The following is a 20,095-nucleotide window of genomic DNA, read 5'->3' on the forward strand; positions in this document are numbered from 1 at the left end:
CAGACTGCTCTGTTTATACTGCATGGAATAAACATACCCCGAGGAGCTTGACCCCATGTGTGCCACATCCCGAGATGATGCTCTGACTGCTTGCCAAGCAGGAAAGCTCTGCCCCTTCCGCCATCCTCGGGGGACTTTGATGTGCATCAACACTGCCCATGCCACTGGGCCTGGCGGAGGGACTATGGGAGCTTTGCTGGGTGCTGTGAGCAGCGCGGTTGGGTGCTGGTGGCCTCCCAAACTGAAAAGGTCCTTGCAGACCCCTGTGCTTCCCACCTCCCATGTGCCAAAGCAGCTTGTGCTCCCAAGCAGGACTTTGCCCATAGGCATGGACATATCAGACCAGACTTGCCATTAACGAAGCACTACCGAGATGTCCAGTTAAGCAGCTATTTATGTGTCTGCAACACAGGACCCTTAGAATGGTAAATGCTCTTGCCAAATACATTTAAAGAAGCTACGTGACAACTCTTGATACACTAGCAATTAAAATGATGTCTGATAGGACCTGAAATATGGGCACTGAATAAAAGATAGATTTATGAAACACCTACAGGCTCTATGTCTTTTCATAAGGCTGTTTCGTAAGGTCCTTTTTTGGTATACTGCTGTAAGTGGGGCATCAACACTTGTCTTGGAGCATTAATAGTAAATAATAATAATAATAGGATAGGAAACATAAAGCAAAGTTTTCCTGTAGGCTTCCATTAAAAAGTCTACATGGAAGTAGAAACTCTACCCTTAAAACCCCAAGAACATCTCCAGAATTGTATACTATTCAATATAGGTCACATTTGGAGCCTAAATCATTTGGCAGCATCATCTCATATCACAGCTGTGGAAAATATAATTGGGATAAAATGGAATTCAAATCCTTCCCGCTGGCAAGCTCATCAACTAAGCCAAGGGATAAATGGGCATGGAATCCATGAGAGCAAACAGCTCCCTAGAACCCAAGATTGGCTTTTTAAAGAGAAATAGGGTGTTTTTTTCCCAATCTTTCCTTGTAGAAACAGCTGTAGGATGTCATCGTCCCACTGAGTCAGCGCAGGATGGAGCAGGAAGGAGCCAGCCTCCGTAGCTTAGTGGGTTGTGAACTTCAAAGCTGAATTTAGCGCGTCGAATGTTGCTGCTGGTAGTGCTGGGGAGCTTTCATCTGCGTCTGACAAGCCAAGTAGCTCACAGTGTGTGAGTTCCGTGGGCATCTTGCTGTGTTGCAGGGAATCTGCTGCTCAAACAGATGGGTGGCAGAGCAGCATCGTTTCCACAATTGGCAGAGAGTGGGTACAACCCCGAGCAACTTCTCTCCTTGTTTCCTGCAGTGAGGGAATTCCCACAGCAGGGAGACGGAGGGAACCCGAGCTCCATTTCAGCTGGGGATGCTCCTAATACATCCCCAGGGATGCTGTTTTGGAGGAAGGATGGACTCATCACAGTGCTGCTGCATGGCAGTGGAAGCACGCTCCACTCTTAACAACTGCAAAGCCCCAGGACAAAGTGGAAGGCCGGTAGCTTTACATTCACAACAGCATCATTGCACAAATGTTAAGTCTTTACTTTGAATCTCCAACACTCAATTCAGGCTCGTTTTGTTCCTGGAGCGCCTGCTCTACCTTAAAGGAAGCCTTGGGCTGTGTGAGTACAGTCTGAGCAGTCATGGGTTGCTGGAATAAGGAGCTGGTGAGGAGAAGGCCAAGCCTGCAAATCCTCTCTCCAATAGTATATGGGCAGCAGAGTCACCAAAGTCACCAGTTTTCTCTGCATGCAAGAACTGCAGGATTTCGTCTAAGCATCCGATATGAAACAGCGTTTTGAAGTACATATGTGGGCTGGGTGTTAGGTTTTTTTTGAAACCATGGCCCAAAATCGAGCAAAAATAAACAGGTCATAAATATATTTAGGCTGGGAAGCAGAAGAACAGCCTTCCAGCTGGAGGAGCTGCTAGGATTAAGATAAGGCTCCAGAAATTTCTGATCACATTCTTCCCAACATAAGTAGGGTGCAGATGGGGATCCAAGAGGCCTAACAGGGGACAAGGGTGGTCTCTGGAAGCCTGGGAAGATCATGGAACCCCAGACTGGTTTGTGCTGGAAGGGACCTTAAAGCTCACCCAGTCCCAGTGAAGAGCTTCTGCCTAAGAGCTCATCTTACCTCTCCTCTGTCAGTTTAAAGCCATTCCCCTTGTCCTGTCCCTACAGACCCTTGTCCAAAGCCCCTCTCCAGAGGGACCCTTTAGGCACTGGGAGCTGCTCTAAGGTCTCCCTGAGCCTAAGGTAACTCCTACGATAAACTTTGCTCGAGATAAAGAAGCAAAGGAGCTCCCCACATCTCTCCCTTCCAGAAACAACCACTGGGTGCTGGGATTGCCAAACCTATCCAGGGCTTCAGAGCCTCTTTGCCAAGTGCAAAGGATCACCCTTGTGCTCTGTTCTGAACCCCTGAGCTGTCCCTGTCCCCTTTTACACCCGTGCAGGGTGCATCTGACCTTGGGAAGGACAAGGGGTAATGGGTTCAAACTTAAACAGGGGAAGTTTAGATTGGATATAAGGAGGAAATTCTTTCCTGTGAGGGTGGTGAGGCACTGGAATGGGTTGCCCAGGGAGGTTGTGAATGCTCCATCCCTGGCAGTGGTCAAGGCCAGGTTGGACAGAGCCTTGGGTGAGACGGTTTAGTGTGAGGTGTCCCTGCCCATGGCGGGGGCGTTGGAACTGGATGATCTTAAGGTCCTTTCCAACACCAACTATTCTATGGTTCTATGATTCTAGACCAAAAGCCCAACTTAAATCCCAAAACAGGACTTAAGCAAGACTTCAGTAATGCCTGGAATGAGTTTTCCTGCGGCGAACCGAGGAGTGAAGCTGTGTTGCCAGAGCCAGCACTATAAATGGGCATTACTTACTGATCAGAGCTGGCTAAAAGCATTTCACTGCAGAGAAGGTGGTGCTCAGCCTCATGAAAGGAGCATGAATGAAGTCACCTTCAAAACCATCCATTGCCATGGGGACAATACCACCGCAGGAGTTTGTAAAGGGGAAGGGACTGATGTGCGTGACTCTGTTTTGGGTGCTTTTGGTTCTTGCATTGCAGCCAGCTGCCTCCCCAGCACAGTTCCCTTTTGCTCATTGGACTTCCTACTTCCCTGCACAGCACCGTCTGCATTACGCACACAACAGAGGAACCTTTGTGTGGTGGCAATCTGGTTTTTTCCAAGAGGGAGGTTTATATTCACTGCACAAACTTATTGCTTATGAAATGTTACAAACCAGGGCTAGAGAGCAGCCGAAAATGTCAGTTTGCCGCTGAGTTTGGTGGGAGGCTGATGGGGGGAGGACCAGGGGGTCTGCTGAGAGCAGCAATCTCAGCTGTGCGAATGATTCAGCACGTAGATGCTTCAGGATCAGGAGGTAAAAGAGTTGTGGAGGGTTTGTTACTGGAACTCTTTTGCATGACGGGCACTAAATGAACCAATCCTTGCTGGTTTGGATGGAGTGAAGCAAACAGGGATGCTTACACCCTTGCTCTGTCTGGTCTGCAGTTTCCAGCCCAGCCCCTGACCCGAGCTGTGCTCCCAACCCGTTCCTCTGGGAATCTGGTTCACCAGCCCCTATGTCCTACCTACATCCCATCACCAGTGACATCAGAGCTCTGATTTGTCAGAACAACACAAATATGAGCTGCCAGCCTCCCCAGGGGCCTGACCTGCTCCTGGGACAGCTTCTCCTCTGCCTTACTACTCTGTGCATTGTAACCCATGCACTCCAAGGGTACTTTCAGTGGAGATCATTGTGTAAAACGGCCTTGTGCTGAGCAGAAATGTGGCAACAGAAAGGATCTGACTCTGCAGGAAGCACAGATTGCTGGTGCTGGTCACAGATATCCCTTGGGATCGTGAGCCAACCTCCAGTGACGTTACGAAGAGGCTGTGTGCTCCCAGGGAAGGCAGGATCAGCCCGTTGGACTCATCCTGACCTCCAGCAGAACCAAACCTCCATACGGAAAACCTCTGCAAAGCTCCAGGCTTCCTTGCGTGTCTCCAATTCCTTCCTTACAGCAGAATAGTTCAAGTCTGAGGCTGCCTTGCCTATCACCCCATCGATACATACATCTCTCTGACGAGGCTGACTTCAACAAAAGCCTGACAGGCATAATTATGAGAATTAATGGCCTTCAGCAATTACCCTTGTTCCTGCAGCTCGGTTGTGGGAAACAGCAAGCCAGGAGCAGAGTTTCCAGGCCTGGAACATGGTTTAGTGTGAGGTGTCCCTGCTCATGGCAGGGGGGTTGGAACTAGATGATCTTAAGGTCCTTTCCAACCCTAACTGTTCTATGATTCTATGATCAAGTGCAGGGTCTGTGTTTTATTCCCCCTTCAGCAATGAGCACTTTGCTCAGAGCTGACAGAGCTATTGTTTGGTTTTCTAGCCATAGGATTGCCCTAACTATGAAATACGTGTCCCTGCCAGGCCTCAAACGCGTCCTGCATGGAGATACAGGGCATCAGCTGAAAATCCCTGCTGGGAAAAGGCAAAAGAAGTCCGATAAATGAAGGTGGATTCTGTGGTGGCCTCGTACAACGGGAGGGGAAAAGAATCTCTAAGAAAAGAAGTTGGGTCACTCATTGTTTCTGGCAACACTTGAGCACATTTTGCTTATCGAGGGATCGTCATAGGGAGGGGATGATTTTACGGTCGCATTAAAGTTCCCTCCCTCCTCAGTTCTCCCGATGCCAGGCTGCCTCCCTGCAGCCTGAGGGCCCTCTTAATGGAGCTGCATTTCAGCTTCTTATTTCATGTCCTTTCTTCCCTTTATGGGCTATTTTTAACAGACGTTTACCCAGCTCACCGCATGTGGTCAGTGCTGCTCTGGGTACTGCTGCCCCCGGCAAGTCAGCCCGAGCAAGGGACAGACACAGCGCTGGCTGCCCAGGAGGGGAAAGCATCACTTGTGGCCCTGATCCACCTTCCATGGCTGTGATCTGATGAACACTAAGCTGGGATAAAGCAGCCCTGCAACCTGCACCCCCTGTGCCAGCTCCTGTGCCTGCATCACAGCAACAGGATGCAGAATGAGGTGGAGGTTACCTGGGCTGAGCTGGTCCCCCAGGCACTGTGTAGGCTGCGGTCTGCCCATGGTGGTTGTGCCATGAGAGCTCCTTCCTGCCCTGCCTGGAGCCTGTGGGCATGGGGCATCACCAGTGCAGCTGTGATGGGGATGGAGGTGCTGCTTTCTCCATTAGACCAGTTACAACTTCCTAACCTGGATGTGTTGAGCATTCCTGAGCACAGATCTCCAGGGCATTGACTCCCAGATGATGCATTGCCAGGAGGTAATTTATGAGCTGGGTGGGACTTTGCTCCTGGTGCAAAGCATGACTAAAGGGCTGAGCCCAGAAGAGCTTCTTTGGACCCTATTGCATGGGGTTTTCAGGGGGAAGCGGTTGTGAGATACAAACCCCTTCTGCAACTCCAACCTGTCACCCATTGCTCTGTTGTCAAGGTCTGTCCTGGTGTTAAGCAGAAGCTGCTGAAAGATGGATTGAATGTGAGGAGGAGAAACCCATCAGCCAGGGGCAGGATCTCTGGTAAAGGGATCAGCGAAGGCTGAAGTGTGTTAACACACATGTTCTGCACAGGGCTCTGCCAGCCTGCTGCTAATGAAGGTACTCCATGGCTTCCAATGAGCTCTGCAGAACTGCAGAGATGGGAGGAAGATGGGAGCTGCCTAAGGAATGCTCCAGCTTTTCCCAGTAGGAAGAACCCAGCCCAGCTCCTGGTGCAGTGACGTGTGTAGGGATGCTCACTGCAGCCCTTCTCCTCCCATCCCGTCACTCACTGCTGCAGGAAAACTTGCCCATGCTTAATGCATCAGAAAAGCAGTGTTTAAGAACAGTTTATCCACGTGAAAACCAGCTCCCAGCAATGCTGCCAAGGCCGGGGGGAGCTGCTGAGCTGGTGCTCCTCATTTAACAAAGAAAACCATGGGCTTTCTCCAGGCCAAACAAGTTCCACACATGGATGGAACCTGGGTAGGGATTTAATCAATGCAGGGGTCCCCCTTGGTCACCACCCTTTGTCCAGCCACTGGCGCCAGTACATGGGATCTGGGGGTCCATTCTCCTTCCATGAAATCCCAGGGGAGAGCACGGTCCTGACCACAGTGAGTGCTGCAAGGAGGGCATCTCCTTCCCAGCACAGGTCTGCTCCAGTGCAGGGCTGGGAGGGGGGGGGCACTGAACGTGCTGCTCCATCAGCAGGGACCTGGCTGCTCCAGGCATCACCCGCATGGCTCTTCCTTGCCTGGCTTCTCCTGGGGCACCAAGTGAGGATTCCCAGGGTGTTCTACTCAATGAGTCCTTATGGGTTCCCCACTGCCTGGCCCAGCAGGGCAGGAGGAGCTGCTCTCCCAGCACGGGTGGGATGCTGAGGTGCCCAAGCCCTCTCCTTCGCTCTGCAGTGTCTGTGTCACTTCTCATCCTGCCCTGCTGTTAGGTCTCCTCGGAGGCAGCGTTGTGGGAAGCGGAGCTGTTCTCTGATTCCTTCGTGCTCCCCGCTGAGCACTGCTCCACTTTGACTTTCTTTCTTCCCCTCATTGGCTTCTTAGCTCCTGTAAAAGCAAGACGACTGCAGGAGTTACCCACAGAGAGATGGATTTACATGTACAAGCACAGCGTGGCCTCAGCCCAGAATAGGGGCTGCACAGGGGGAAGCAAAGCTCGGCAAAGGAAAGATGAAGAGAAGCCCCTCTCACACGTGAGATGCCTGTGGGAGGCTGCTGTGAGCCTGGGCGCAGAAACAACATGGGAAGATGAAATAGGAGGAGAACTGACCTGGTGCAAGGGGGTATCTGAGAGGGTACCTTCATCAGTGGGATGCGTTCCTTGGATTTCTCCCCCTCCCAGTGTGGTACACGGCAGATACCACATGCTGAGAGAGGGATTATGCCTCTCCATGACCCCATTCCTGCCACAACTGCATCCAGCCCTCACTCGGGACATCCTTGGACACAGTCCCAGGAGTCGGATGGTGCTGTCCTGGGGAGCAAAGGACAGCTTCCTCCCCCGTGCTCCCAGTGGCTGGCTTTGTAGAGCACATCCTCTTCTCACTCAGCTCTCACCCAGCGGGGATGCTCCCTGAGCGAACAGGCACCTCTAAAGGCGAGGCACAGAGCAAGGGGCAGCACTTGCCTGTTAAACCAGCTCCCTTCGTGCTTATACAACAGCCCCCTCTGCGTTTATAACTGGGTCAACACTTCCCTGTCTACCCATGGTCCAGAGGGGGTTATGGTGGGGTGTTTCTGACAGGGCACTTCTCAAACCTCAGCATTCACACTGTCTTATCCTTGCCCTTACCAGGAGCAGCGCTGTGCTTGTTCACCTGTAGGAAACACGGGTACAACGCATTCCTCTGTCAGCAGGGAAACCTCCCTGGCTGCACTGGAAGATCAACAGCGCTAGCAGAAACCTTTCTCTGAATGTCAATATCTCAGCCCTGGGAATGTGGCCTTCTCCAGTCACCACCTCCCTGACCAGCTGAGCAAACACGATGGACTTAGCCCTGTTAGCTTAGGTGCTCAGGAGGGCTCTCCTGGCCTCCCTGACCAGGTTTCCTTGGCTAACCATTAGCAGGGGCTCCACTGGATGGAGACACAACCGTGGCCAAAGCACATCACTACTGCAGGGAAGGTGCAGGCAATGTAGCCCTGAGCTGCTGCCATAAGGAATTCCTCCTGCCCACCTTTTGTCCAGGGATCATGTCCTCTTTTTCTCTTCTTCTGCAGAGTGTAAGCTTTGTCTTTGGTGCAAAAATACTTCCCATCAGCCTGGGCTTCTTGTGGGACATCATCTTCATATGGGGCAGCCACCTACATCAATGAGAAGAGCAGTCAGCCTATAAACTACCCTGGCTATCATAGGGAGCTGATGGCCTGGCTGCACTGCTGGGGACATTTATGACCATTGCTATGGAGTGGTGACAAATGCTGTTGCTCATAAACCCTCTTGGCTAGCTGGAAAGGGTGGTATCTCTATCCCTCAGCAACAAGTTGGGTAACTGTGTGGGAATGGGGCTTGGCATCTTGTGTAGGAAGAGCCATCACTCTCTGGAGTGAGCTCGGGCAGGGATAACCGGTCTTACACCTCTCGGACCCAACACCCTAAGCTAATGGCTGAGGAGGGCAAACAAACCTCGCTGTCCGTCGTGTCTGGCTCATCAGATTCCTGCTTCCCAGACTCAGCATCGTTCTCATCTAAGGAAACACAACAGGAAGGGGGTTTGGCTGGCAGGAGGCCCCACAAGCTCAGGAGCAGATGCAGACCCATTGAGGCAGCAGATTCAGCAATAAACTGTGTTGCAAAGCAGAGGCACCACCAGCTGCATGGCTTGAAATGAATATTTACGGCAGATCCAACAGGACTCTGCTGGGGAACCAGCTCCCGATCAAGCCACATCCATAGGACTTTGCTACCTTAAGGCCATAAGTGCTGCCCCAAAGCCCATGGCTATGTGCAGGTTGGGAAGCTGAAGGGTATTGAGAACCCCAGACTGCACCTTCCCACTGGAGACCAGGGTGAGGAGAAGCGTGTCTGGGTAAAGAGGCCGAATGGACAACCCAGTGCTGGTCTGCGGCTGTCAGCAGGGGTGGTGTGCAGAGGAGCAGAGGGAGCAAAGGCAGGGGAGCTGCTCCCCTGCCCAGCAGAAGGGCTTTGCCATGGGCTGCTCAACCCCAGATACGCACCCAACCTTTGCACAGAGCGGAGCTGCGCAGGGACCGAGCCTTGCTGCCGGCATCACCCTGCCTGCACCCGCAGCAGCACGACTGCGCTGGCCATGGAGGGCAGGAAGGGCTGGGGACGGAGCTGGGCCCCCTTCCCAGGGGCATTCCAGGGCCTCAGGACTTGTTGCTGCTTACACCCAGGTCTAGCTGTGGTGGGATTGTTGGGAGAGCATCCTCCCTTGCTGCCCCTGCCCAGGCGGGAGGGCAGACCCTGCTGCTTTCAAGCCCCCATAGAGCCCCTTCTCCCATCCTCCCTTTATCCTTGGGAGGGTTAAGGTTCACTAGAAAGTGCAGAAGTGTTTGTGTATGGTTTCCTGGGCATTGTGTCAACCTTAAGGTGAGAACTGAAGAAAGCCCTGTATTCCCACACCCAGAATGTAATCAGCTGAGATTCTTCTGCTATGATGCTATCTCCTGAGCATGTAAATCACAGAGGACTCCCTGCTCCAGTGTTCCCAAACCACCCCGACACGCCCAGACCAACTAATCCAGGCGAGCTCAACTTTCTGGCCCAGCCAGTAAGGCTGGAATGGAGCAGCTCTGGGCAGACGTGCTTCCTGCTCCGCTCCCCATGGCTGCTGCCTGCCTCCCACCCGCCCTGGGCAAACCTGGCACCCACATCCTGCAGTGGTCAGGCAGGGAGAAAACGTAATGTGTCCCCAGACTGAGGGCACTGCTGGTTTGGGGAATGGAAAGGGCTCTTACGGAGGATGGAGGTGGGACAAGGAGGAGAGCATCCTGTCCTTCCTGCTGCAGGTATCAGCATCCCTTGCTCCATGCTCAACCCTACAGCCTGTGCCAGCACAGGGCATGCTTTGAAGCAAGTTGGAACACACAGGGGTGGTTTGTCCAGCACTAGTCCTGCAAACCTCTTCATTTTCCCCTTCTCTGGGGTGACTCCTGAGCTTCTGCTTCCCTGAGAGGGGTGGGTAATGCTGGGGCAGCAATGTCGTCCTGTCATGGATCACTGTGGAGCGGGTTTTGCCGGTGGGTTGATGTTAAACTGATGTCTTTAGCTGCTGGAGAACTCCGTGCCACCCAGCAGCTGAGTGCAGGATGGTCTGCAGGGTGTGCAAGGGCACCCCACGGGTGGTGCCTGGCCTGTGCTGGGCAGAGACATTGGGCTCTCTCCAGAACAGCCAGGTTATTTTCTCCCTATAGGTGCTAAGCCTGAATTTTGGGCATCCCCAGAGTTGAAAATTGAGCCCTTAAGGATGAAGATGTGAAACCTGAAGTTCCCCTGATGGCCCAAAAGGATGGAACCAGGAGCACCGGGTTCCATGGAAGGGTGTCCCATGCTGGTCAGCCACTGCTTCAGTCCATGGGGGTTGTGGGTGTGTGCAGAGCCCAGCGCAGAGCTCGGGGCTGTGAGATACCATCACCCAAATGCTCCTGCTTTCTCAAATGTCACGTTTGCCTGGGGCTTTTTACCTGCTTCTCCCTTCTGTGCGCTGACATCCAGCCTCACCCCGGCCTCTGCAGGGGCCTCTGGGTCGCTCGGTGTGGAGTTGTTTGTCGGATGTGCCCGGGAGACTGTGAGCTGTAGGATACAGGGAGCACAAATGCTGTCTTCACCAGGCAGGAGCAAAGGGCCATCCCCAGCCCCTATGTGATGACAGTGACAGCCGTGGGGATGAGCATGGTAGAGGTGTTTCTGTGCACTGGTGGTGCCCAGCACACCTCCTGCACCAAGCTGTGGGACAGGGCACAGGCAATGCCTGTCCTTGGAACCGGATGGAAACCCCACTGGCATGGGAGGGGAGGTGGGAATGGGAGCCAGGGCTGGATAGCTAAGGCTTTGCCATGTGTGAATACATCCCTGTGGCTTCACACATGCAGCAAAGCCATCCTCCCATGGGACATTAATGGTCATAACAGTGCCAGCACCAGTGCTGGGCATCCTGGGCAGGGGAAGGGGCCACGGTTGATGTCAACATGAGCTGTACTCACCACAGCTGCATCCTCCTCCTCCTCCTCCTCCTCACCAGCACCAGGCAGTGCCTGGGTGGCACTGGGCCAGCGGTAGGGGGGGAAGCACAAGACATCCCGCTCTGCCCCATGTCTCCCATGGGGACCATGGGCTGCCGGCACTGCGGGGCTGTCCCCGGGGCTCCGCGGCTCCCGGCGGTGGTGCCAGCCCCTTCCCCTGCCTCGGCCAGAGTCTGACAGGTCCAGCGGCGCGTCTGCGCCATCATCCCTTGCTGCCTTTGCCTTCCCTCGGAGCTCGGAGCTGTCCCGGCTCAGCCAAAGCTCCTTCTCTTCCTTCCCATCTGCAGCATCCTCCAGGAAGGACCTCTCCTCCTTGCACCCTGGTGCGGTGCTCGGCCATGGGGAGAGGGGCCTCTCCTCCGGGGGAAGCTTTGCGTCTCCATCTGCCCGCGGGCCTGGCTGGCACTGCTGCATGAGGAGATGCTGCAGCCGGTCCCTGTGCCTGAGGAGCTGCAGCTTCTCCTCCAGGTGCTGGTCCCTCACATACACCATGGCGGCCGGGAGCTTCAGCAAGGCTGCGTGGTCCTCCCAGCCGTCGCGTGGCCGCGTCCTGCCATCAGCATCTTTGGCTCTGAGCAAGTGGCTGGAGAAGCTGCTGCCGTCCCGGTCGGCAGGGGCATAGTCGCTTGCCAGCCCCAACTGATGCAGGGAAAGGTGCTTGTGGAGCAGGCAGAGCTGCTCTCTCCGGGCGATCAGTTTGAGGTTTTCATAGGATGGAACAGCCTTGGGCGAGTCCGGTTTAGCTGCTGACAAATAACTGCGAGAAGCAGGAAGAAAATAACCACATTAATCAGAGAATTTCCATGCAACTTCCCAGCTCCCGCAGGTGATGTGTGTGGTCTCTCCTGCTCTTTCTGTGCCCTGCTGCCTGTTACAGCAGCAGGCGTTGTGCTTGCCTTTGGGTGCCCTGCTAGGGAGGAGGGTTCTGGTGGCTGTGGGGCTTGGGCAGTTGGCAGCAGGAAGGCATCACCATCCCACCATCCAACAGTGTTCTCCTGCCTCTGGACCACAGCAGCTTCAGGCAGGGAACTGGGCGAGTGGAGGACGCAGTGACCACTCACATCAGCACTGCTGCTGCAAAGTCACTTCTCAATCCATCCCTTCCAGCCACAAACATCCTAACAGCCCTCCATTGGGCTTTCTCAGTGCCTTGGTGGACCTGAAGACCTCTAGGACAGAGGAACAGCCCACCCTGCCCTAACCCACTCAATGGCAGGTTTTACAGCCGTGCCAAGAAGGTCATTATTGTGCATGAACCTGCCCTGCAAACCCAGTCCCTGCTATTGCTGCTTATTTGGCAGCTTCCGTGTGTGTGAGCTTTTCCTGGGAATGCTCGGCAGATCTGATCCCACTCTGGGAAACACACAGTCTCCAGGTGAACTCCCTGGCTTTGCTCAGCCCTCTCTGCTTCTGAAATCAATGGAGTGGATAAGCCTGGGGAAGTGCTGAGCCCTGCAGAAAAGCCCATTAGAATAGATAAGGAAGGATTGCTGCCTCCAGTGAGGCAAGTCCTCTCCTCCCCCTGGAAGTGAGGGCACCTGGTTCCCTTTATGGGTCTCTCTGACCAAGCTGGAGTAGCAAGAGGCTGATCCCGCTGGGCTGGATTCCAGTCATTTTTTGCTGGTGTAAACTGGGAGACCCCCCCCCCCCCCTTCCCTAAGGCTGTAGGAGAAGTGTGGAGAAGAAGGTGGGCAGATACAGTGAATAAAGGCCACCTTATGATAGAATCATAGACTGGTTCTGGTTGGAAAGGACCTTAAGATCATCCAGTTCCAGCCCCCTGCCATGGGCAGGGATGCCTCACACTAAACCATGTCCTCAAGACCCCATCCAACAGGGTATTCCCAGTGAAACTGCTGCAGCAGGCCATGATCAGACCCAACCATGACCCACGAGCAGGCAACTCACGCCTCAAGGCTGGGGCTGTGCTCGCGTTCCGTCTTCCTGGCCGGTGGGGACACAGCTGCCCTCGAAGGACTTCTTTCCAGCAGGCAGGATCTGGAGCCGGGTCTCACCAGGGCAATGGTTCCATGCAATTGGTTGGCGATCCTCTGGGATGCCTGTGGCAGAGGGAAGAGTCTGGGTGAGCTGTTCTGCTGGGCACATGGTTAAGGGGAGCCCCACCAAGCTCATTGGTGTGACCAAGACAATCAGCTCCTAAGAGCTCTGCTTGATACGGTCCTGCTCAACAGCTCAACCATGTTTATATTGGTTTTCCCAGGAAGTTTCCCCTTTGGGTTTTCTATCGGGATACACAGTATTCTGTATCTCCTGGCTGCACTGATTTGTAGGTCTTGTGCCTCCTCTCAAGCCAAACCATGATTCAGTGGCTTAACCAAGATAAGACCCTGCAAATTCCCTGATCCCTAAGTCATTCCACTAGGCTTCATCCATGCAGGCTCCCAGCTTCCACTGATTTGATGAGTGTATTTCCAGTGATGTAGCTGGCTGTGAAGCCAGGACATCACCACCTCCATCTGCTATCATGAAAGGCTCAGCACATGTTCTGACTTGACTTTCCCCTGCCCACCTGGAGATGTCACCAACTCTTCCTGCCATCCCTATTAATTATCCTCAGAGCCAGCCTGCAGCCTTACCAAAACCCCTTTCCACCTGCTCTTTCAAGTGTTCTGTGGCCTTCAGGTAAGCGAAGCCTGTGCCAAAAGAGAAGCATCTATGTGGGTGTGTATGTAGGCTCGAGTTCCCAGGAGCAGGGCTCCAGGTCCTGCAGCCTCCTCTCCCGGTGCCCAATATCACCGTGTCACTCAGCATCCCTCGGCTGACACATACTTTGTGCTTTAAAGGCACGGCAGGCTTGCATCAATGCACAGAATGACAACCACTGCATGCCAGGCCCTTTGAATACACCAATATTCATGATGCTGCAGGTGGGGAGACATCTGCGCAGCTCCTGGGCAGGGCAGCTGTGGTGTGTTTGTCTCGGTACCCACAACTCCCACAGTTTACATGTTCTCCAGGCTTTTCCAACACTCGCAGCGCTCCAGCTTCTTGCTCACCCAGTTGATGGGGAGCTGACTCTGTAACTCAGGATGAGCTACACTGAAATGTGGCTCAGCACAACCTCCCCAGCTCCTTCACTAGGAGCTTTCCTCAGCAAGACATCCAAGAGAGGAACCAGAGCGATGGGGAGAGGACTCAAGGATGCTAGATGTGTTGCCAGGAAGGATTAAGACGTACACACCCACAGCAGGGACAGGAGCCTGTGCCAAACTCCAAATGCTTTGCTTGTGGGTGGCAATGTCTGCAGAGAGGATGTATGTTGGTAGGTGTCCTCCTCGGCTCTGGCCACAGCAAACTGGCTGTTTCACCCCCTAAATGCCTCCTGCTCTTTCCCTGTCTCAGCCTCTTCATCCAGTTCTGATGACCACAGGGGAAGGGAAAAGGCCCGAGGACATTGAGCTGCCTCCAACACTCACCACTTCTGCGAGGCTGACTTCCTGCAGGACAGTGCTTGGGGAAGTCCTGCTGCTTGGAGAGCTTCTCTGGCTTCTCTGCCCCGCAGGCTTCTCTGCAAGAAAGACACAAGCACAGTGACGGTCCCCCAGAGCTGCTGTATGTGCTGCATGGTGCTGGCGTGCCCCTGCTTCCCAAGGATGCCACTGGGTGGTACCAGCCATCCCCTGTTGAGGATTTCATGCCAAAATCTCCATCTGGCTCAAGCCAGCACCTGACTGAATGTACCCTCCAGCGTGTGTGTGTGGCAATGGAGCAACATGGGCTCTGCAGGAGATGGGTGGTGGGTGCACACCTGCACAGCACTCTAACACAGAGCAGCGTTTCTCCCTTGACCGGCATTCCCCCCACCTCCAGCAGCCATTCTGTCCATCTCAGCTGCCAACAGCTTGGTCTTTGCTCTCCAGACCCTTTCCCAGAGCAGCTTTGCACCATGGCTCACTTACTCTGCCCATCCCCAGGTCCACCAAGGGCGGCAGGAGCCAGCAGCACCCACCTTCTTCCAGCTCGAGGCCTGGCCCATCGTGGTGGGCTTCTTCTGCTTCCCTGTGAGCTGCTTTCTCGGTGCTGGCATTCCTGCTCACTGGGGACAGCAGTGGCAATGGGGAGCTGGGAGTGGAGCTGCTTTCCCTGGAGGTGACTCCTGGGGGCTTTGCCCTGTCCCTATTAAAAGGAGGAAATGAATGAAGGAGAAGGAGCAGGAGAAGGAAGGTTTGAGAGCCACTGTACTGGGACCTCTGAGTTATAAAGCCCAATGTACAACTATACATATAGATATGTATGTGGATATACCGGCTCCTCAGACTCGCCTCCTTCCATTGCAGGTTATTGCCAGCTCAGCTGCAGTCTGGAGCATGGGACAGAGCCAACACGACAGCTCAAGGTCTGATTTCCCCACTTGGCCGTGGGTAACGTCTCAGGAAGCTGTGACGTTGGGAAAGCCAAAACCCAACTGCGGCTGTTGCAAAAGCTCTATGAGAACCTGTATGTCCCTGGCTGGGCTTTCAGCCTGGGTTCAGCATGGGGATGTGGTGGCTGTCCCCCCTTCACCATATCCAGCTGGTGGGGCTGATGCTCTTGGTCGCTATAAGGGAGTCATTGAGTCTTGGAGACCCTCACTTATGCCATGGACCACGTCCTGGCTGGACCCTGATGCTGACACATGGGTGTTTGGCTGAAAATCTTCCTATCCAGCAGCCCAGGGAATAGAGCAGGAATGCTCAATGCCCAGCAAACCCAGCCCAACCGACAGCTCTGAAACTCCCTGGGCCTTGGGAAGAACTGGGGAGTAAAAGTGAGAATTCCTCTTTAAGTGGATGGTGCTTCTGGTCTCCAAAGAAAACACATTTCTAAACTAATCCCTCGGTGCTAATTCCTTTGGACTTTAAGCCCTGGAGGGAAGAGCTGATTTGTATGTACTGGCCAGCCTGGCAGGTTAGCTGCCTTTCAGCACAGCACTCTGCTGGGATATGAACCTGTTGGTGCAGCTCACTTCTCCCTCTTAACCCCATCTCAGCCCCTTCACGTCACTCTTCTTCCCCAAACACAACCTGTTTCCTGCAGACCCTCTCTGGCTGCTGCAGGAGCAGAGCTGGTGCCATGGGAAAGCCATGGAAACCCCGGCTGGGCTCCATGGCCAAGGTGAGTAACCCAGAGCTTTGCTTCCCATGAGACACCCATGGAGGGGTGCCCAGTACCCTTGTTCCCCAAAAACTGAATCCTTGGATGCAGATGAACAGGAGAGTGAGCCAAGACCATTACGGGTGTTTTGGTATCTACCATCTACAGAACATCATAGGACCTAGATGCTAAAATACCCTCGAGGATGCCACGGTTTGGCCATAGCCCTGCTTGGCTGTGGGGATGCCTCTGTCCTTACCAACACCCCTCGCAGTGAATGAAACCCAACTGAACACTTACTCCAGGCTCCGGAGCTTCTTCACTTCTTCCTTGAGCGTTTTGTTCTCTTCCCGCAGCCGGTTCGTCTCGTTAGCTGCAGGGACACAAGTTGTGCCTGGATTCAGGCACTGCACGCAGGGAGCCGGCGCTCCTCACAGCTCCGTGGGTGCACAGGGACGAGGGGGGGGAAATGGCACCGGGGTTTGAAGGGATCCCAGGTTTTCTTCCTGCTCTGAAAATACCCCAGGGGCCAAGGGATAAAAGGGAGCATCTTCCCGAGCTGGGTTTGGGCAGGACTGGGGGGTGCTTGCAGCTCAGAGGAGAGCATGACCCAGGTGGGATGGTGGCTGTGGGACAGCGGGATGGACACAGCCAGCACCCTGCCTGTGAGCATCACTGCTGCCTCCCATGAGCAGGTGTTGCTTTAGGGGCTGTGGAGGCGATCAGATGAGGGTCAGAGGGAGCTGTGAGCACCCAGCAACTGGGTGCTGCATCGGTGAGCAGAGTGAGCTGCTACCTTGGGTCACTGCTCGAAAGCATCACTTGGGGAGCAATGGCATAACAGGGAGATAATCCAAGGGCTGCTGGCACCTCTGCGTCCCTTGTAACTGCCTTATAGAATCTCCTTTACCCCCACGACCCACGCTGGGCCAGCTAAATCCCCAAGGAAAAACACACGGAGCCTGAGAGGTCCTGGGAGCTCTGCCAAAGGCTGGGGAGAAGCTCCCTCACGCTTGGTTCCCATCTACCCGCACTGAGCTGCTGCTGTGAGTTCCCTGTCTGTGCCAGTGTTGCTCCTCCAGTATCAAATGCATCTTTTATCCGTGCGGCTGACATGGCCTGGCCAGCCTGGGGCTGCTCTTGGCATCAGCATCTCTCATCTTCCTGGGGGTGCAGAGGGCTACAACCCCCCAAACTCTGCCACTTCATGTGAGTGGCTTTGTCTGCTTGTGGGGGGAACATGGACTGCATCTGCAGTCCTGCTCAGATCTGATTTTCCAAGCCCCCAGCACTTCCATTCACTTGCTCCCTTGTCCCTATCCCCAAACCCTTCCTGGATGTCTGGTCACCGTGGGGGTTTACATGCAGGTATCTGGGAGAGGAAAAACTCAGCCCAAGCCGAGCTTCTGGCAGGGGATGGTACGTACTGAGGATGAAGATGTGCTGCAGGCTCTGGAAATGGGAGGTCTCGTACTCATTCTGCTTCTTTTTGGCCAGCTCCTGGGTGACCATGCATCTGTCGCAGAGACCCGCTCGCAGCCTGGAGGAGAACCCACGGGCAGCAGCTTGTTACCACATGGTTCCCATCAGGAAAATAAGCTCCTGCCCTTCCCATGGAGAAGCATGAACACCCAGAATTGGGGAGAGGGGTTTCATCTGTGCAGCCCAGCCCTGCCTTTTCCTCCCTGACAGATCCAGTCCCACCACCATCAGCTTAGAAAAGCTCCTCTCTATGTGCCCCTCCAGCTCTCCCAGCAGCTGAGTATGAGCAAAAAAGGGGTTCAGGTGCTCCTGGGAAGGCAGCAAACCCAAAATCTTCCCTTAGGGGAGTGCCCTCACTGCCACCAAACAGCACCCTATTGAGAAAGCAATCTTACCTGTTTTCTAACACCTTCACGTTCTCTTTAAGGACCTTCTGTTGTTCCCTTAACTGGTGATTTTTAGCAAACAACTCTTCAATTCTCTGAGCATCGCTGATTGAAGAAACGGAGCAAAGAAAAGAGGGTTATTGGATTTCTCCCCCAAATCTGTGCCTTTATCCCCCTGTCAAGGGGAAGGATTTCTGTTCCCAGCCCACTGTGCTGCTCAGTCCGGTGTAGCTGCATTGCTTTTGCTTGTGTGTCAGGAGGAGAAACAAATGTATTGCAGCCCAGATACCGCCCTGGGACACCCTGGAAGCTTGCTTCATCCCATCTTATTGCTTCCCAAGAAGCATTGACACAAGCATCACTTGCCAGTGGGAGGGCAAACTGTAGGTGGGCTGGGATTACCCCAAGCCTTGCCTGTGCTGGGGAGTTCTATATGAAAATCACCAAAAAGGCTTAGATTTGGCAAATCCAGAAAGGCAAAACGTGCTCGATGAACCAGCAGCCTCAGAGGAGTGCCCAGAGGTCTGAAAAGGAAGCAGCAGGACCCCCATCTCCACCCCTGCCCTACTGTGGGTAGAGCAGACACAGCATTGCTCACCGGCACTTCTCGGTCATCAGCTCCGTCAGCTTGCTCTGCAGACCTGGGATAAAGAACAGAGATGTGGATATTTATTGCCAATTCCCCAGCACTCAGGAACAAAATGCGATGTCAGAACATCAGGAGCAGGCCAGCTTTGCAGAAACCTCATCAACGCACAAACCTTATTTCGGAGAAGGAACGACCCATTGCGCGTGTTAAACCGCATCACAGTTTAACGCAGCAGGCAAAGTGGTGCAAAATGTGAGCACATTTTCCATTTCCACTCTTTAAAGAGCCTGCATTTCCCTCCCAGCCCCAAAAAAGTCCGTTGCTGTGGTGTTTCTCCTCCTTTCTCGTTACAGCACGCACTTCCCAGGTGGGCAATACTTTACACCCCTCGGGGCTGCGAAGCATCTTGAAGGATATTTACAGCTGAACAAGCTCATCTTTCGCTGATGGATCTGCAGACGTTACATCCTCTCAAACCCATTTCATGCAAAGTAGATGTAAGCATGGTTGAAATTGCTCAACAGTTTCCTCTAATTCTCACACGGCTCGAAGTTACACAAGAGAAGGATGAATTCATAAAGCAGAATCCTCCAAAAGCGCTCTTGTTTTGTTCATAGTATCGATAGTGGGAATTATTCTAATAGGAAAACAATTGGATTTGGCATTCAGTTGCTTACCTTAATGGTTCTTATTTAAATAATGTATAGCCTAAGGAATAATTTATTCCCTGGAGGAATAAATTATCCAAGCTGACTTTAAGGTTTTCTTTAACAGAACCTTATACTTCTGCTGCTTCTGTCTTATAGATTATTGCATTTTCCACTTTCCCCTTGATCCCTCAGTACCCAAATATGCTACAATCCACACTGCTTGGAAAAGATACCTGGCAGATGGGCATGTCACTTCTGCAGACCTCCCAGGTCACCTTTATCAGAGACCGTGGATGGCAACAAGAGCAGGAAAGGAGCCAAATCCCTTGTGATTAATGCTTGGAGCAAGTGGGATCCCTGAAGGGACTGATCACCTCCATGGATTGCTCTCCAGGAGCACTGGATGAAGGAATGGCCTCTCTCTTCTGCTCCTCCTCATCATCCAAAAAGTTACTGATTTTCTCAGTAAACCCCATTGAAGATACCAACGTGTTATGGAGGGTGTGCTCCTTTGAGGGCCAGGCTGGGACCCTCTGCGTCCGTCCGTCCGTCCATCCATCCATCCATCCATCCATCCATCCATCCATCCATCCATCCCTCCCTTTTTCTTTCCCTCTCTCCAGGGTATGCTTCCTGAGCCCTAATTCCCAAAGCTCCCTAACCCACACCCTCTCCTCCTCCATTCAAGTTACATGAAACCAACCAGATCAAGTGGCCCTACAAAGAAATGGACCTTGGCTGGTTTTAGGAAGCCTTCTCGTGTCTCCTTACCTTGGACCTCTTTCTCATGGATTTCCTTGAGCTTATTCAGGAACTCTGCAAAACTCTCCATGGTCATGTTCAGGGCTGTGCCGCACAGTGGGCTGCTTCCAGGGAGAGGATGTCCTTTTGTCCCAAATTAGGCCTAAAACAGAAAGAAAAAGCCCAATAAAAGAGAAGTATCTTGTGCTTGTGGTGTTCTGGAGAGTCTTAGGAACAGGACAAAGCCTGCATACAGAAAGTAAAATCATTCTCTAAGCCACAGACAAAGCAGGAAGCTCATCCAGGGGACACATTTTTGTCCACCCTGCCTCATGGCTTGGATAAATGGGAGAACCAAAAGACCAGCTTTTCCAGTTGGGCTTTTCCTCCCT

At 53.3% G+C, this 20,095-nt stretch overlaps 1 protein-coding gene and 1 long non-coding RNA gene across 3 annotated transcripts; one reads left to right on the forward strand and one right to left on the reverse strand.

The window, feature by feature from the left end:
- Positions 1–642: 642 nt before the first annotated feature.
- Positions 643–3,028, forward strand: LOC134175804 (uncharacterized). The gene is made up of 3 exons (XR_009969146.1): positions 643–1,508; positions 2,342–2,509; positions 2,774–3,028. It is a non-coding gene; the product is annotated as an uncharacterized LOC134175804 (long non-coding RNA).
- Positions 3,029–6,064: 3,036 nt separating this feature from the next.
- Positions 6,065–19,895, reverse strand: RBBP8NL (RBBP8 N-terminal like). 2 transcript variants are annotated; one of them, XM_062642109.1, is made up of 13 exons: positions 18,698–18,773; positions 18,322–18,364; positions 17,733–17,828; positions 17,283–17,395; positions 16,156–16,228; positions 14,732–14,898; positions 14,199–14,290; positions 12,670–12,821; positions 10,723–11,518; positions 10,204–10,312; positions 8,183–8,244; positions 7,734–7,860; positions 6,065–6,603 (listed from the first exon to the last, which is right to left on the reverse strand). In XM_062642109.1, exons 1-13 carry the CDS (start codon positions 18,747–18,749, stop codon positions 6,485–6,487), a joined length of 2,001 nt encoding a protein of 666 aa, XP_062498093.1. In that variant the 5' UTR covers positions 18,750–18,773; the 3' UTR covers positions 6,065–6,484. The 2 variants fall into 2 exon arrangements, with proteins under 2 accessions (XP_062498093.1, XP_062498092.1); XM_062642108.1 differs by lacking the exon at positions 18,698–18,773 and adding an exon at positions 19,734–19,895 and having other exon boundaries at positions 6,066–6,603.
- Between the last annotated feature and the right edge of the window lie 200 nt (positions 19,896–20,095).

Source organism: Pezoporus occidentalis, unplaced genomic scaffold, assembly GCF_034315485.1.
Source record: "Pezoporus occidentalis ecotype Australia unplaced genomic scaffold, CSIRO_AGI_Poc_V1 ctg70, whole genome shotgun sequence".
Classification (NCBI taxonomy): domain Eukaryota; kingdom Metazoa; phylum Chordata; class Aves; order Psittaciformes; family Psittacidae; genus Pezoporus; species Pezoporus occidentalis.

What these genes read in the sequence shown, in the direction of transcription:
- RBBP8NL (XM_062642108.1), bottom strand. Translation starts at nt 19,800, where the DNA reads ATGACCATGGAGAGTTTTGCAGAGTTCCTGAATAAGCTCAAGGAAATC. An exon ending in GCAGCACATCTTCATCCTCA is followed by an intron (nt 16,229 to 17,282) that starts GTACGTACCATC and finishes GTGTCCCTGCAG; the next exon opens with CTAACGAGACGAACCGGCTG. An exon ending in AAGTCAGCCTCGCAGAAGTG is followed by an intron (nt 12,822 to 14,198) that starts GTGAGTGTTGGA and finishes CCTCTGCCACAG; the next exon opens with GCATCCCAGAGGATCGCCAA.